Source organism: Mesoplodon bidens (assembly GCF_964165515.1).
Source record: "Mesoplodon bidens genome assembly, chromosome: X".
Taxonomy (NCBI): Eukaryota; Metazoa; Chordata; class Mammalia; order Artiodactyla; family Ziphiidae; genus Mesoplodon; species Mesoplodon bidens.
Window position 1 is genome coordinate 138,234,133 of NC_138163.1, and position 18,089 is coordinate 138,252,221.

General features: G+C 45.1%; 1 protein-coding gene across 9 annotated transcripts in view; it reads right to left on the reverse strand.

The window, feature by feature from the left end:
• The window catches only part of LOC308608560 (steryl-sulfatase-like), a 171,738-nt gene that overhangs the window by 84,211 nt on the left and 69,438 nt on the right, over window positions 1–18,089 (reverse strand). For all 9 annotated transcript variants that reach the window (XM_081221781.1, XM_081221783.1, XM_081221789.1 and 6 more), the window contains 3 exons: window positions 4,013–4,153; window positions 710–831; window positions 494–616 (listed from right to left, as the gene is read on the reverse strand). In XM_081221781.1, the coding sequence (XP_081077907.1) occupies window positions 494–616; window positions 710–831; window positions 4,013–4,153 (386 nt within the window). The remainder of the gene's footprint in view (window positions 1–493; window positions 617–709; window positions 832–4,012; window positions 4,154–18,089) is intronic.

Here is an 18,089-nt window from a genome sequence, read left to right on the forward strand (position 1 = left end):
AACCATCCACCCATCCATCCACCCATCCATCCGTCCATCCATCCATCCATCCATCCATCCATCCATCCATCCATCCACCCATCCATCCACCCACCCATCCAACCATCCACCCATCCATCCACCCATCCACCATCCGTCCATCCATCCATATGTCCATCCATCATCCATGCATCCATCCATCCATGCATCCATCCACCCATCCATTCATCCACCATTTATCCATCCATTACCCATCCACCGCCCATCCATCCATCCATCCATCCACACATACACATACATACATAAATAAGGACACACATCTACACATTCAAATAGCACATACAGACACATGGTGTTTGAATTTAGCATTGAAATAATTCCTTCCCTATTTACAGTTGTGCAAACTCTATCAGTCAGTTCATCTTCAAGAAGGCTGCTCTCATGCCCTCCCCACTTTCCCACTTTCCCACTCACCCAGGTCCTCGCCCCCCCCGCCGCCCCCAGCCGCCCATACCTATCAGAGCTGTGGAATAGCCTTGATTCTTCAGGAGCTTTGCGAACGTAATCTCACTGTGGGGAAGTCCTCCGGAAGAGGCCGAGAAGACGAAAACTCCCACTTGGGACCGAGACGCCATTCCTAAGCCAGGAGAAACCCACCATTAGGACAGGGGAAGCCTTAGAACTGGGAGGTGGCCCAGGGCCGCAGCGACAGAACCAGGAGCTTGGGTACCTGAGCGGATGGGATACCGGCCCGTCATGAAGGCCGCCCTGCTGGGTGTGCACAGGGGCGATGCTGCCAGATGCTGCGTGAGCTTCACTCCCTCTCTGGCCAAGCGGTCGATATTGGGAGTCCTGGAACAAAGACTCAGGTCATTCCTCGCGACCCTGAAAAGAAAGCTTTCTCTCTGGCTTTGTACAGTGAGTCGCTTGTCACTTATCCAGGGAAGGAAGGGGACACAGCACCGAGACTCAGAGTGACAACCGAACCACACTGCGGATGAAATCATCCAGGTCTGCCCTCTCCAGGGGCCCACCCGTGCCCCCCTGGGGGCTCTGAGCTGCTGATTTAGGAGGGAAGCCAAGTCCTGACAAGGGGCTGCTGTGAGAAGCGGGAGGGGCAAGGGGCAAGGTCTCCGTCCTCTGTCACCTGTGCCCCCCCACCAGTTACCTCCGTGCCCCAAACGAGAAAGCTCTGGGATCAGCCTGACTCTTCCTTCCCAACCACAGCCAAAGAGAAGCTCCTAACCAGTTCTCACCAGGCTCTGCCGAATTTCCACAGGGCCCCAGGGAGAACGGGGTGACGGCACCATCCAGGGAAAGGGACGATGGGCTCCAGGTGCATTTACCAGGGATCAGTAACAAAGGGGTCACAGACTCCAGGGAAAAGGGACACGGCAACATGGAAACACGACATGCCGTGAGACACGCACACCCTCTGGGTGTCTTTTTTTTTTTTCCGCTAAAGAAACACTCATTTATGTGCTGACTTCTAGGATGACGCCTTTTGCAGGACAAGCCATCCTGCCACCTTTTATCCAGGACTTGTGTGGTCCATCACCTTAGGAAATCATGCCAGACTTCCTAGGCATTCAGAGGGGAAGTTCCTTCAGGTCTGGGTCCACACTGAGGGACGATCCCTTATCCTCCAGTGGGAACCCCAGCGCCTGCCTCTCTGCCAGGCTGCTCATCTTCTATACTTCAGTTCTGAGCATAGACCGGACTCCCCCCACCCTGCCATGGCCTCCTTGTCCTGTGGGAGAGGCCTGTTCCATCTGTAGGATGTCAGTCCCTATCCCCCATCACGGCAGCTTCCTCCCTGTAAAGGGACGGAGTGGCTAACGGCACTCCCCTCCAAGACTGCTGCCTGTGGCGTGGGGCACGTATCTTGTTCCGTTGTGACGCCACTGCTTCCCTGGTCCAGCGTCCATAGGCTAGTCCTGTAACAATGCAGAGCTCGAAGGGGAAGGTCACGGCATTGCACTGTAATGTCAAGCTGCTCTGTCGTCTACTAGTTTAACTTATGCCTTTAATTCTCAACACTTTCACGTTGCTCTGGCCTTAAACTACAAGATGCTGAGAACACTGAGGCTGTCTGTATATCTGACTTCATCTCCCTAGTGCCTAGATCGGCCACTGAAAAATTTGACTATTTTGGGGGGTGATATTATAAAACGTAAAATGAAAAATGTCCTTCAGAAAGAACTGGGGAGGAAGGGATAAATTGGGAGTTTCGGATTAGCAGATACAGACTAGTACATATAAAATAGATAAACAACAAGGATTTAGTGTAGGGCACAGGGAACTATATTCTTTATCTTGTAATAAACTATAATGGAAAATGGAAAAGAATCGGAAAAAAAGAATATCTACATATATATATGTATGTATAAATATATACATATAAGTATATATATATAAATATATACATATATATTGATATAAAACTGAATCACTTTGCTGTACACCTGAAACACAACATTGTAATCAACTATACTTCAATTAAAAAAAAAAAAGAACTGGATGCTAATATGGAGGACAAGGCAGATTTAGGGTATTATTGATATGAATGCTTACTTAGGATTTTATGGCCCTTTTTTTCTTTTGGATAATTGGCAGACACTGAACCTTAAAGGCCTGACTGTGATTTTTTAATTAAGACACACCTTAGTAGGAACAGTTATCTAGTATCTCACTAAAGTTTAGGAATATCATATCTAATATTATATCTAATACTAATATCATCTGGTATTTTAAAATGATACTTAAAATGAAAAAAAAATTGTGACCTCGATAAGAAAAATTAAATTACTAACAAGGTTCGTGTCTGAAATGTCTAACAGTGAGATCTAAACTTTTCACAAAATGAAGCAAAAGGTGGGGAAGGAAACGTATGTGGTCAATTAAAATTTTAAGAGAACACTGAGTGCAGATCTTATCCTTGCACGTGCTTTAAACAAAATCTAACAAACATCATAGGTCAGCATACATTTAAAAAATAACACGTGACATCTGACACACAGAATCAGGTTGGAAGTGACATCACATTCGGCTGCATCTTGCAGGCTGGGTCCTCCTCAGAAGCGTAATTTACTTCATTTTTGTTTGCTGTGCCACATAATGATGAAACAGACGTCCTGAGACACACGGTCATACAGTCACACGTTTGTACAGAAGAGGAGGACCCAGAGCGAGTGGTGTGAACACAAAGCAGACCCCGTGGCACTCAGCGGCACGTCCCTCTGAGCTTCAGATAATTATCTGTAGCTCTTACGAGAAAATTCTGGCGAAATCCACCCTCTCCTTTCATTTTGTTTGTGCTGATCACGTGTGAGATGAAGCTCTCCATAGAACCACAGTTATGTCAACATTTCCCCGTGATCATATAGAGAAAGTGCAACCCCAAGGCCAATATTCCACTGCACCCTGACCGACTAATTCTAAACCCAAGAGCCCTACACCGGGGGGCTGGGGAACAAAACACCCTCCTCTGTCCGAGTCTGGTTCCCACTCTGTTTTCCCTACCACTGTCGTCACCCCTAGCCCTTGAACAGTTCTGACATCATCAAACGTGACACGTGTCCCCGGGACATCTGTCCCCGGCTGGTGTGTCTGCCTGAGAATCCAGCACAGCCCGGCCCAGAGGCAGAAGGAAGGTGCTGAGGTAACAGTGAGTGGTTGACAAGGGGGGATGGATTGGGTCCCAGTGGGAACAGAGCCAGAGGCCGAAAACAGAAGACAAAACAGAAGCGGCGAACCAAAGGGAGGGAAACATGATGATGGGAAAAAAGCCACAGACTAGGGGCGAGGAAGAAAGAATTGTGATGAATACCTTCCCCGTGAGCCGTCTGAGTTCATCCAACAGTGACTCGAATAGATGTCATCACACCTGCCTACTAACGCCTGTGTGTGTCTACGTAAAGTCGCACAGGGAAGTGTGCCCTTGGGGGGCTTTGAGCGCTTCCCCGTAGCCTGTGCTCTGTGAATGTTCATTGCCCGTCACAGGAAGGCAGCCTGTGTTTACACGTCACCCTACCTGAGGGTCTTGTTTCCATAGCAGCCAGGATCTCCAATGCCAAGGTCGTCGGCCATCAGCAGGACGAAGTTAGGCATTGACACCGCATGGCTCCGGGCCTCATAGATGAACAGCAGCAGAAGCAAAAGCGTCCTCATCGTCCTGCAAAGGGCAACGGGAAGAGAGACATGAAGGATGCTGGCCTGAGGCAGACCCTCCTCCTTCTCTGTGACCCTCCCCCTCCTCCCAGTAGAGGACGTTCTGTCGACCTGGCCACCCCCGACGACATGGGCTGCAAAGCATCTAAGACATCACGCAGCGAAGAACTGCATCCTCTCTGTCCTGTGTGTCTGTTTCCCAAACAAACACTTCTTTCTCCCTGGAGAGCAGTGACCTCTCCTTTTTACCCCAAACCAAAACATAGGCTCTGTCTAGAAAAATGAAAACACAATTATCTCTTTATGGAAGGCGGGCTCTGTGTCATCAGCTGAAAGTTCTCTGCACTGAAAAAAACCTAGGCATTTCAGGACAATCCAATTGTCCATGTCAAATCCTTTCTAAAACTAGCCACGAGTTTCGGCGTAACAGCTTTTCAAAGGGAAACACGTAGACTTGGGCGTGATGCAAACCTTTCCGAGCTCAAGGAAGAGAAGGTTCACAGCCTGGGGCGGCTCTGGGTGCCGGTAGGTGGCAGCAAACGCAGTGGATGGGGGGGTAAATCCATCCACCTTCTATGGCTGTCATCCCAACGCACACTCACCCCCCTGCCCCGGGCATTTCACCCCTTTCGAGAACAACGGGCTGGAGGACTTTGGGGGTGGATGCACACCTGAAACTCCCGCTCTGACGCCCGTAGGAACTGCCAAGTGAACATCAGGAGAGGGACACAACCTGCCCGCATCTGAGCAGCTGGGGGCAGAAGCATCCTCAGGCCTATCCCCTTGGGTGGGGTTAAGCGTCCGCGGGGCCAGAACCAGGGGCCAGACCGAGGGATGCACACACCTGAGCTATCGCTCACCTCGAGAGAACTCAGCACTTAGGGAAACGAGAGGAAACCTCAGCAGAACCTGCGGCATCAGGAACTCATCAGGGGCGGGAAGGGGCCTGGGACATGCAAACCCCAGGGGAGCTGTGGGGCTCCACGGGAGGCATGATGGCCACGTGCAGCAGAAATCCCATGAGAGTCTCGTCAGAGCAAACAACACAGGTGCTGCTTCCAGAGGACACCTGGACGCCAACCCAGCCACCTTCACGTGGTCCTCTTCTTTCACTGTACTGCCTTGTTCTCCGTAACACTGACCCTCACCTAGAGTGGGATGTGGAAAGACACCCCAGCCCCCAAAGATGTCCAGGCCCTCATCCCTGGAGCCCACTTGGAACGGGACGATTCTCTGTCATGGGAGCCGTGCTGTGCCAGGACCCCTGGACCCACTCGCTCGATGCCTGCAGCGCACCCTCCCAGCCTGACTTGTGACACCAAAAAGTCTCCCGACGCTGCCTCATGGCCCCGGGGGCATAAAGTCACCCCCAGTGCAGAGCCACCGAGTCACCGCCGGCCCATCACCCTCTTCATCACCTGTAAAATCATCGGCGAAACCTTCGCTCCTGTATGTACACAGTGACGACTCACTCCCTTGGCTGTCATAGGCGGGCAGTTTGGCTTCTGTGCAGGGATTCGGAAGCTCCAACCCATCTGAGCAACTGACTTTCTCCTCTGCATCCACGAGTGCATCTTCAATGCTGACAGATCACGTGCCTCGGCCATCACGTGCCCCCGTCGGTCACAGAAGCCCTTGCGTTCCTGGGCGCGTGGGCAACAAGCTCAAGGAGGCTCTTCAAAGAGGACCTCAGGCTCCGAGCATTCCTTCTGGCCTTGCCTCACCTGTGACTTCTCTGTCTCTGGTCCACGTGGAACGTCTCTCCCCACGGCGCCTTTTCACCACATGTTCTGCTCTCGGAACAGTCGTCTTGCCTGTTGCCTTTCTGAGTCCAGATCAAAGCATCCTCATCCCCAGGGCGTGTATAACTTGGAGCCATACCTTTCTCTCTTGACCTACTTTCAGTCTCCCCTCTCACCTCTCTGCCTCTCAAGGATCTTTTCACAAAGGCAAACTCGGCGCCCTTTGTCTAAAGATAACGAACCAGGGAAATGTGACTATTCAATGTGCTCTTCTAGACCTCACTCTCTCATTCCTGACTGCCTCCCCCGTGCTCTCTCTGGTGGCCTGTCTTTGTCAGGGAATAGAGGCATGAGGGCAGAATGGAGAGACTCAAGGGTCTCGTATCAGCTCAGGCCAGCCACTACGAGGCCTGCGTTATGAGCATCACCTCCTTGCGTGGATGACTCATCCACATTTCACCAAGATGCCATCTCTGCGGTCAGGCAGTCAACCAAACGCCTGTTTGTTTGTTTTTTCAGTGCAGAGAACTTTCAGCTGATGACACAGAGCCTGCCTCCCATAAAAAGATGGAAAGAAAGGGTCTCTGTGAAATCAAGATCCCCGCACTCCCATGTTCGTTGCAGTGTTATTCACAATAGTCAACATACAGAGACAACCTTAGTGTCCACACACGGATGAAGGGATAAAGACAACGTGATATAATGGGAAGTGACTCAGCCTTGAAAAGAAAGAAATTCTGCCACTTGTGACAATGTGGATCAACCTGGAGGACATTAACCTAAAGGAAATAAGCCAATAACAGAAGCACACAACAGGGAGGGTGGGAGGGAGGGAGACGCAGGAGGGAAGAGATATGGGAACATATGTATATGTATAACTGATTCACTTTGTTATAAAGCAGAAACTAACACACCATTGTAAAGCAATTATACTCCAATAAAGATGTAAACAAAAGAAAAAAAAAGCAGCACACGTACCGCATGATCTCACTCATATGTAGAATCTAAAAAAAAAGAAAGTTGAACTCATAGAAACAGAGAGTATAACTGTGGTTGCCCTGGGCAGACGGGGTGGGGGGCAGTGGTGCAGAAGAAATGGGGAGATATTGCTCAAATGGTATAAGCTTCCAGTTATAAGATGAATAAGTTCTGGGAAGTAATGTACAGCAAGGTAACTATAACTAATAACACTGTATTGTATACTTGAAATCTGCTTAAACAGTAGATCTTAAGCATTCTATCCATAAAAAAAAGTCTTAACTGTGTGAGGTGACCAATGTGTTAACAAACTTGACAGTGGTAATCACTTCATAACGTATAGGTATATCAAATCGCCATATTTAAATATACGCAATTTTATTTGTCAATTATGCCTCAACTGAGCTGTAAAAAAAAAGAATATCCCCTTCCCCTCCTTCTAAGAAAAAGAAAAAGAAATAAAGGGTTTCCAAAATGATAAAGTACTAGATAAATGTAACTTGTTAGGAGTATGTTTGTCTTTTGATACCTTTGCAGCTAAAAGCCATTCACTGACAATTCAACCAAATCCGTTTCCACAAATGCTTATGAGGTAAAAATTGGCTAAAAGACACCACGATGGTCTTGTGATGGTTTCATGGTTGAATGAGACACAGAATCATCCTTCAAGGCTCCAACTGGCCAAATGAGGTATTCCATGAGTACAGAACCCACTAAAATAAGTGACAGATGTGGCTTCTGCAGATGAGTTTCAATCTGGTTCCCCTGCTTCATAGTGGTGAAACCGCAGGACATTTACTTAGCCCCTTTGTCTTTTCTTCTGTAAAATGGGGATTACTGTGAGGATAACATGATATACTTAGCACTATGATTCAGTCAGGGACTCATAGGTGCCAATACTTGTTAGCTGCAGTTAGCAGCGGCATTATTATAAGTTTGTGTAGACTCTAATAAGTACAGTCACACAGCTTTAAATGAAGATGTGGGAGGCCAACTAAAAGAAGGCCTGATGACACCCCTCCTGGTACTCACATAATCCCCTCCCCATGAGTGTGGCTGGACTTTGCAACTTGGTTCTGACTAACAGAAGATGAAAACAGTGATGTGACGTCACTTCTGTGATGAGGCTGCAAACGACTATGACCTCTGTCTTTCCAGCAGACTCTACTTCTTGCTGGATTTTGATTAGCTGAGTTGCCACATTGGAGAGACCCCATGACAAGGAACTGAGGAAGGCCTCCAGCCAAGAGCCAGCAAGGACATGAGACTCTCACGCCACCAGCCTACAAGGAACAGAACCCTGCCCACAAGGATCTTACTGAGCCTGGAAACAGAGCTTGCCTCTGTTGAACCAGTGGATGAGACCACCATCCAGGCTGGTACCTTGATCCAAGGAGAGGGGCCAGCTAAGCTGTGCCTGGGTTCCTGACGCATTGAGATGGTGAGATAACAAATGTGTGTCACTTTAAGCTGCCAAGCTTGGGGGCTGTTGGTTACACAGCAGTAGATAACTAATACAAAGTGCAGTAGCTTAAGATGGGAAGTTCAGCTGTGCTGATGAGGACCTGAAAAAAGCTTTCCATGCTGATGGCTCAGAAGGTCATGCTGAATGTATTTTAAGAAGATGTTTCGGGCTTCCCTGGTGGCGCAGCGGTTGAGAGTCCGCCTGCCGATGAAGGGGATACGGGTTCGTGCCCCGGTCTGGGAAGATCCCACATGCCACGGAGCGGCTGGGCCCGTGAGCCATGGCTGCTGAGCCTGCGCGTCCGGAGCCTGCGCTCCGCAACGGGAGAGGCCACAACAGTGAGAGGCCCGCGTACCGCAAAAAAAAAAAAAAAAAAAAAAAGAAGATGTTTCATTATTAATGAGTAGGAAGAATTTATATAAGTAATTTAAAGATACATGGCTCAACTTTTATTTAACATAGTTTTGGAAGTCCTAGCCATGGCAATCAGAGAAGAAAAGGGAATAAAGGGAATCGAAACTGGAACAGAAGACGTACAACTGTCACTGTGTGCAGATGACATGATGCTCTACATAGCAAATCCTAAAGATGCCACCAGAAAACTCCTAGAGCTCATCAAAGAATTGGGTAAAGTTGCAGGACACAAAATTAATACACAGAAATCTCTTGCATTCCTATACACTAACAATGAAAGATCAGAAAGAGAGACTAAGGAAACAATCCCATTCACCATCGCCTCAAAAAGAATAAAATACCTAGGAATAAACCTACCTAAGGAGGCAAAAGACCTGTACTCAGAAAACTATAAGATACTGATGAAAGAAATCAAAGATGACACAAACAGATGGAGAGATATACCATGCTCCTGGATTGGAAGACTCAATATTGTGAAAATGACTATACTACCCAAAGCAATCTACAGATTCAATGCAATCCCTATCCAATTACCAATGGCATGTTTTACAGAACTAGAACAAAAAATTTTACAATTTGTATGGAAACACAAAAGACCCCGAATAGCCAAAGCAATCTTGAGAGAGAAGAATGGAGCTGGAGGAATCAGGCTCCCTGACTTCAGACTATCCTACAAAGCTACACAGTCATCAAGACAGTATGGTACTGGCACAAAATCAGAAATATAGATCAATGGAACAGGATAGAAAGCCCAGAGATAAACCCATGAACTTATGGTCACCTAATCTAAGACAAAGGAGGCAAGAATATACAAGGGAGAAAAGACACTCTCTTCAATAAGTGGTGCTGGGAAAACGGGACAGCTACATGTAAAAGAATGAAATTAGAACACTCCCTAACACCATATACAAAAATAAACTCAAAATGGATTAAAGACTTAAATGTAAGGCCAGATACTATGAAACTCTTAGAGGAAAACATAGGCAGAACACTCTTTGACATAAATCACAGCAAGATCCTTTTTGATCCATCTCCTAGAGTAATGAAAATAAAAACAAAAATAAACAAATAGGACATAATGAAACCTAAAAGCTTTTGCATAGCAAAGGAGACCATAAATAAAACAAAAAGACAACACTCAGAATGGGAGAAAATATTTGCAAACAAAGCAACTGACAAGGGATCAATCTCCAAAATACACAAACAGCTCAGGCAGCTCAATATCAAAAAAAAAAAAAAAAAAAAAACCTGGGCGCAGTGGTTGAGAGCCCGCCTGCCAATGCAAGGGACACGGGTTTGTGCCCCGGTCCGGGAGGATCCCACATGCCACGGAGCGGCTGGGCCTGTGAGCCATGGCCGCAGAGCCTGCGTGTCCAGAGCCTGTGCTCCGCAATGGGAGAGGCCACAACGGTGAGAGGCCCACGTACCGCAAAAAAAACCCCAAAAACCAAAAAGCCAAACAACCCAATCAAACAATGGGCGGAAGACCTAAATAGACATTTCTCCAAAGAAGACATATGGATGGTCAAAAGGCACATGAAAAGATGCTCAACATCACTAATTGTTAGAGAAATGTAAATCGAAACTACAATGAGGTATCACCTCACATGAGTCAGAATGGCCATCATCAAAAAATCTACAAACAATAAATGCTGGAGAGGGTGTGGAGAAAAGGGAACCTTCCTACACTGTTGGTGGGAATGTAAACTGGTACAGCCACTATGGAGAACAGTATGGAGGTTCCTTAAAAAACTAAAAATAGAGCTACCATATGACCCAGCAATCCCACTCTTGGGCATATATCTGGAGAAAACCATAATTCAAAAGGATGCATGCACCCTAATGTTCATTGCAGCACTATCTACAATAGCCAGGACATGGAAGCAGCCTAAATGTCCACTGACAGAGGCATGGATAAAGAAGATGTGGTACATATATAGAATGGAATATTACTCAGCCATAAAAAGGAATGAAATAATGCCATTTGCAGTGACATGGATGGACCTAGAGACTGTCATACAGAGTGAAGTAAGTCAAAAAGATAAAGACAAATACTGTACAATATCGCTTATAGGTGGAATCTAGAAAAATGGTACCAATGAACTTATTTGCAAAGCAGAAATAGATCACAGATGTAGAAAACAAACGCATGGATACCAAGGGGGAAAGGGGGAGGGGTGGGATGAATTGGGAGATTGGGATTGACATATATAAACTACTATATATAAAAGAAATAACTAATAAGGACCTACTGTATAGCACAGGGATCTCCACTCAATACTCTGTCATGGGCTCCATGGGAAAAGAATCTAAAAAAAGAGGGGCTATAGGTGTATGTATGGCTGATTCACTTTGCTGTACAGCAGAAACTAACACAACTCTGTAAAGCAACTATACTCCAACGAAAGTGAATGAAAAAAAGACCAAGCTCACTCCCAAAGCAAAAATCAATGAAATAAAAAGTAAAGACACATGGCTCAGCTCACCCACCATGTGAAAAGTGAATTTTTGCTTTACAATTGAAAGTTGAAGATACCAGAAGAGGAATAAATGTTCTTATGGCAGACATGCGTGAAAGAGATTAAATGGTGTGAAACACAGACTCTGTGTGAATCTTAAGTAAGTTTCAGCCCAAAATCCAGCTACTCAGAGACCTACTTCAGGCTACTATGATTTTACTGTACACAAAAATCAAATATGATTTATTTTCAAATAAATTTCTCTTCATTCTGTATTTACTTATATTCTAAGTGTACACAAGATAAAACATACAAACCAACTATTCAGAGAACCACTCAGGTCCTGTGTTTCTCTCCAGGTTTTTCTTTTTTCTATGCTTGTGTCAACAGCTGAATGCACAGTACTCCTATGACTGTGTGCCCTGGATGCTGTTTTTGTTTTTCCACGCAGATCTCTCACTATAGGGTAGAGAAAAGTCTAAGAAAGAGCAGGGGTCAGACATGGAAGACACTGTCAGCACATGAAGGACGTTCATTTTTATCCAGAAGTGATGGAGAGACAGTGAAGATTTTAATTAGGGGGTGACAGGCAGGTTTGATTTCCACTGAGATGGTCATTCTGCTGCTCTGTGGTGGATGGATTGGCACAGGCTGGAGTGCACATGAAGATAAAGGCCACGGCCCTACAAAGATTTCGGTACCCAGAGTAGGTGGGGACAGGCAGCAGAGGAGAACAGAACTGCGTTGAGATGCAATCAGTAGACCTTGGTAACTAACTGGACAGGAAGTGTCAGAAAGACAGGGCAGTGAATGGGACGTCAACTTTGCTGTCTGGAAACAGACAGGGCCCGTTAGCTGTCAAAGAACACAATAAAGGAGAAAACATTTTGGGTTTAAGATGCTGAATCCTCTCCATGCCAGGATGTTGCTGTAGTAAGGACCCATTGTACATATGTGTGCTCTTTGGAAAAAAAAAATAAAGCATTCCAATTTTCTGTGTTGTTCAGTGAGAGGGTTAGTTTATGTGTAAAACTTTTTAATTGAAATCCAATAGGGAAAAAGTCCACTAATAATTATTAATATCTACATTAATTTCTGAATTGCCAAATGGTTTTGGTTTGCTCACTGGGACCGTGTATCATTAGTTATAGGTCCAAAATGTGTCTTGGGTAGATATCACTAAGGCTAATGTGAGAAATACCAGCTAGTCCAATAAACAATGTTTCAAATTTTATGTTTCTCAATAGCCACTAACAATCCCACTGCATTTGAATTATTATTGTCTGAGGTAACCAGAATTTATTTTTTCCCCACAAACACGGATTAGTACAAAGTGTTTCTAACGATGTTTCAAACTGTTCAAAGAGTTAGTTGATAAAAGTAATTAAAAGTTAAATAAAAGTGCTCCAAGATATTAAGAGTATAGCACATTAACTTCTGAAAAACAGCGTAATGTCCCCCCTGAAAAAACTATTTTTCTCAACAACCTTAATTTGGCAAAAAAGCAAGAAAAAAAACTTTTTTGAGAATGCAGCTATCCCTAAAACAGAATTATTATGAAGCGGAGAGACAAAAGAACATTTTCATAACTAGAGATGTAATTACATTAAATTTGTTCATTAAAAGAATATTAACACTGCACGTACGTGATGGAAACTTTACCACAGCAATCAAAATGTCCCCGATCTATTTGCTTGATGTGGAAAAGGCTTATTGGAAACAGAGAAAAACCTACATTGCAAACCACACTTTGTTTAGAAGAAATGCCATTTTTGTTCAACCCAAGCTATGTATCATCAATGAAATTTGGTTAACAAAGTCTTACTTAATAAATGTCCCATTTTCAATTCCTGAAGAAAAATAGTCTGACATCAGGGCAGCAAAACCCCCAATTGAATATGTGTTTAAACAGCTCTTTCTATAGATTTAAATACCTATTCAGATTGCTTGTGTTTTTTCTAATATAAATATTCACGTCTTATTTATTTAGCGAACCCCGGTTTTCATTGACTGCGCAACCCTGGCTGGTACTCTGGTCTGTGACTTTTTCAGGAGGCTCAAGTACACCCAGTACAGTTAAAGGAACTGTACTGAGTATTAATAAAGAAAGGTACCTTTAAAAAAGTAAGCCTCGCCCAACCGCTCTGTTGACATTTGAAATCTTCTGAACGGTTGGGGAGACGGTCAGTTCTGGATGTTTGAAGACTCTCAGGGCTCTCAGTCACTTCTTCCCTTGCTCCGCAGTCCAGTTGATGCAGCAAGACGCAGGAGGGAGGGAAGCAAGCAAGGAACCCAGATGGGACCCTGCCCCCGCCACGCCCATGATGTCGCCCTGTCTGTGTAGGTCTCCGTTCCCATACAATAAGAGGGCTCCCGGCATGTCTAAAACCCCACCCTATTTCTGTGCCCACAGCTGATGGTTCTTCTCTACGTCTGCCTGGAAATGACTGTACGTTGTTTTCAATTAGATACCAGAGGGACAGACTCTGAGAGCATCATCACAAAGCAAAATAGTCCATGAAAACTGTAAAAACCAGAGTCTGAAAAGCATGTGACAACCCATCCTGTTTGAGCTCCTGAAAAGCATTTCCCCCGCCGCTGACCGTCAGAGTCAATCTGTGGCTGCCTCAACCTGCACTGGGTACCTCGGCAAAGGCGGAGGGTTCCCCTTGAGATAGAGAAACAGAAAAGGCAGGTGCCCTGCCTGGGCTCTGGCTGATTTAACGGCACAGATGTGACTGCGTTTGTCATGAGATGAGATCCCTGCCGGCCCCGTCCAGAAGCTGGGGAATTTCTCACGCAAAGGTACCAACGGTCCTGCCATGGCTTAAAGACCAACCAGGCAAGGCAGCTGAAAGGGAGCGTCTGCTGCTGGAGTTCAGAGGAGCAGAAAAATACAAATTCAGCCCCAGTTGCAAGAGCAAGAGCAGAAGGCTTCAGAATGAGACAGCAATGGCAAAAAGCAACAAAAACAACTCACACCCCTCACATGGCATCAAACTGTTAGCCTGGAGCTGCCCGTTTTATACAGATTGCTACCTACTTCTAACAACCAACGTCGCAGGCTGTTACTGTGCCCATTTTACAGATGAGCAAAGTGAGGCTGAGCGGTGACATTATCTGCTGGAGGACATGTAGCCAGTGAATGATGGGGCGGGGGTCACAGCCCAGCTCTGTGGGACGCCAAATCCATTCCGAGACAAAGGTGAGGAGAACTGTCCAGCTAAGAGTGGGCTGTAGGGACCACCTAGGAAGGGGGCCGGGGCCACGTGTGCAGGCAGGGAGGATTCTATTTCCTTTTATACACGGTGGCGTTATTTGAATATTCATGACACACTGGGTAAGTTGAAAATTATTTTTGACTGTGATAAAATCCACATAACGAAATTTACCGTCTTAACCATTTTTAAGGGTACATTTCAGGGGCGTTAAGTACATTCATCTTGTTGAAAACGATCGCCCCCTCCCCATCTCTAGAACTCTTCATCTTGCAAAACGGAAATTCTGTCCCTGTTAAACAGCCCCTCATTGTCTTCTCCCCCAGCCCCTGGCACCCAGCATTCTCCTTTCTGTCTCTAGGAATCTGATGACTGTGGGTGCCTCTCACCAGTGGAATCACAGAGTATTTGTCCTTCTGCATCTGACTTATGTCACTGACCACAATGTCAAGGTTCATCTGTGTCGTAGTGTGTGTCACGATGTCCTCGCTTTTTAAGGCTGAATCATTCTGTTGCATGGATAGAGCACATTTTGTTTATCCATTTGTCTGTGGATGGTAATTAGTTTTAAAAGACCAAATATAGAAAATGAGACACCAAATCATTAACCACTATTAACTCTCGCCCTGGTCTTCTGACCACTGTTAGAAAGTTCCCTTTTTTGGCTGTTTGCAGGGTTAAAATTTGTGAACACCTAGAGATTTTGAAATTATATAATACACCTGTTCATAACATGTTTGATCACTCTGAGCTGTATAGTGCTATCTTTGCCCTGATTAGAAGATTCTTCATTTATGAACAACTCAAAGGAACACTCTTCTTCATCGTATAATAACTTCTCACTGAATTCTGAAATAACTGAAAAACAAAAATGCACTTTTGGTACACTAAATACATATATGCACATACTATATATACTATATACCATATACATACCTATATAGGATGACAAATACATACTATATACATATATATAGTGACCAGTAGTATGCCAAAATACGTATCTCAGTTCATAAATAGGTTACACACATACACATACACATCACCTTGTATTCATACATTGAAACGTCTATGACTATAAATGTTTGATAAAAGTTAACACTTTAGTGTTTTGCCAAATTTACAAAAGAAATTTTAGTTGCTGCTGATGCCTTATTTTCAGTCTAAGTAGCTGAATATCTCGTAGCCAGATGTCTACAACTAAAGGTTCGCTTCTAAGACAAAGGAAGATTAGCAATTCAAATACTCTGCATGTAATAATTCGTAATTTTCGTGAGCAAATATTGAATCATGTTCTCATGCTACCTGGAAGATATATGACATCATGGAGCTTTGATAAAATGTCATTTAAATTTTTTTTTTATTGGAGTATAGTTGATTTACAATGTTGTGTTAGTTTCAGGTATACAGCACAGTAAAATGTCACTTTGTTAATGAATGGATTGCCTTTTAAGATAAGAGGTTGTCTTAACCCTCAACTGTTTTTTTCTCCAAAGCAAAAGAAAAATGCATTTTGAGATGGAGCTGTGCTAAATCTAGCACATTCACAAATGTGAACAACCAACACAGAGAATCCCTGCTAGAGCTTAATTCCCTTGCACTTTCTTACACTTTGGAAGGCTAAGCGTTTTTAAAACAGTGTTCTCTATGCGGTTTCAAAGTTCTGTAATTAAGAGATGCCTCCTGGGACTTCCCCGGTGGTCTCCAGTGGTTAGGACTCTGCGCTTCCACTGCCGTGGGCCCAGGTTCAATCCCTGGCTGGGGAACTAAGATCCCACATGAAAGCCCACCCACCACCTCCCAAACCAAAATCAAATAGGTACACTGAAAAAAAAAAAAGAGAGAGAGAGAGGGAGAGAGAGGCCTCCCATAGATAAAGCCAGATGGAATTAATTGTAACAGCGTTTGTTATGACCATGCACGCCCCTCCTGTACACTTCCACTTGGAATGCATCTGAGTGAGTTCGTAAACAGGATTCTCCCCTTGCTGCTCCTGTTCAAACTACTCCAGCGAGATCCCGAAGGCCCAGGATCTGTGGCACGTCTGTGCACAGGGTGCTTATTGTAAGACAGCTGTGTGGGACGAAGCCATTTCTCTCTTGCTCTGCCTAATAATCTGCTCAATCTCCAATCCTAAGGGCTGTGCCATTATCCACCACGTTATCAGGGCTCACCTCAGGTTTTCATTCATTTACACTGGCTGAATTCTACAAAGAAAACTGTGTAACAGGAGTGGTCCTCAAAATTCTGGGGAGTGTCAAGATCCTAAAACCTTCCTCCCTGGTATGTGGAGAGTCACCCTAGGTGGAGAGTTCTCGGTCCCGGAGAATAGTGAGCAGGTAGATCATGACACTGGGGTATGGAAGGAAGGGTGAGAAAGCCAGGTTTGGATGACCTCTCTAACGCTAAGCGTGATTTAGAGAAGGATTCTGTAAGAAATACATATATAGAAACAGCTAAGATCAGGAGGTCTGCATGCTCCCCAAATTCATATGTGGAAATGCTAACTCCCAATGAGATGCTATTTGGAGGTGGAGCCTTTGGGAGGTGATGAGGTCATGATGAGGGTGGTGCCCCCATGAATGGGCTTAGTGTCCTTATCCAAGAGGCCCCCGAGAGCTCCCTCACCCCTTCCTCCAAGTGAGGAAGTGATGGCAGGCCGTCTGGCTTATGCAGAGTCCAGTCCCTCCTGCTAGAGTTCTTTGGGGTTCAGGGCTGGAGCCAACAGTGTTGCTGTGTCTACAGAGGTCCTGTCTGCACACAGAGTTTTCTCAGGGCCCTCACGGGGAGGAACAGAGCCTGCGTGAAGACAGATTTGGGATATGTGCATATTCCTGCGTCGCCTGGCCAAAACACAGTACCCCGATCTCACCTGAATTTCTCTTTTTTCAAATTTTAATTTTAGTGGAAGTATAGTTGATTTACAAAGTTGTGTGAGTTTCAGGTGTACGGCAAAGTGATTCAGTGATACATATACGAATATTCATTCTTTTTTAGATTCTTTTCTCATATAGGTTATCGCAGAGTACTGAGTAGACTTCCCTGTGCTAGACACACACAGGGATATATTGCTGGTTATATATCTTATCTATAGTAGTGTGCGTGTGTGTGTTCATCCCAAGCTCCTGATCTATCCCTCCCCCCATCAGCAGCAACATGGATGGACCTAGAGATGATCATACTAAGTGAAGTCAGACAGTGAAAGACAAATACCATAGGATATCACTTGTATGTGGAATCTAATTTTAAAAAAAGATATAAATGGACTTATTCACCCAAATTTCTAACACAGTATGAAGGAATGGGCCTACATTATAGGCAATCGGATAGAATGAAACTGCATGAGGAAAAAGAACAGAATACAAAGTAGAAAGTGTGCAGCAGAAGAGAAAGTGAGGGCTTTGGGAAAGACATGAACTGCTTCTTTACATCCTGATATTGTCACCTGTGCTGTAAACATCAGAATGCCTCTGAGGTTGTTCCCCTTGCGATACTAAAGCTTTCGTGACGGGGGTGAGAATTGCTCTGGAGGGCCATGACTTGAGACGAGAAAGAAGAGCATTATTTTAGCTACCAGGATCTGGGCCAAGCTTGACCAATCTAACAACCAGATTAGGGCACAAGACAAAGATGGCTCAAAACAAGTAGGACATCCCCACTAACG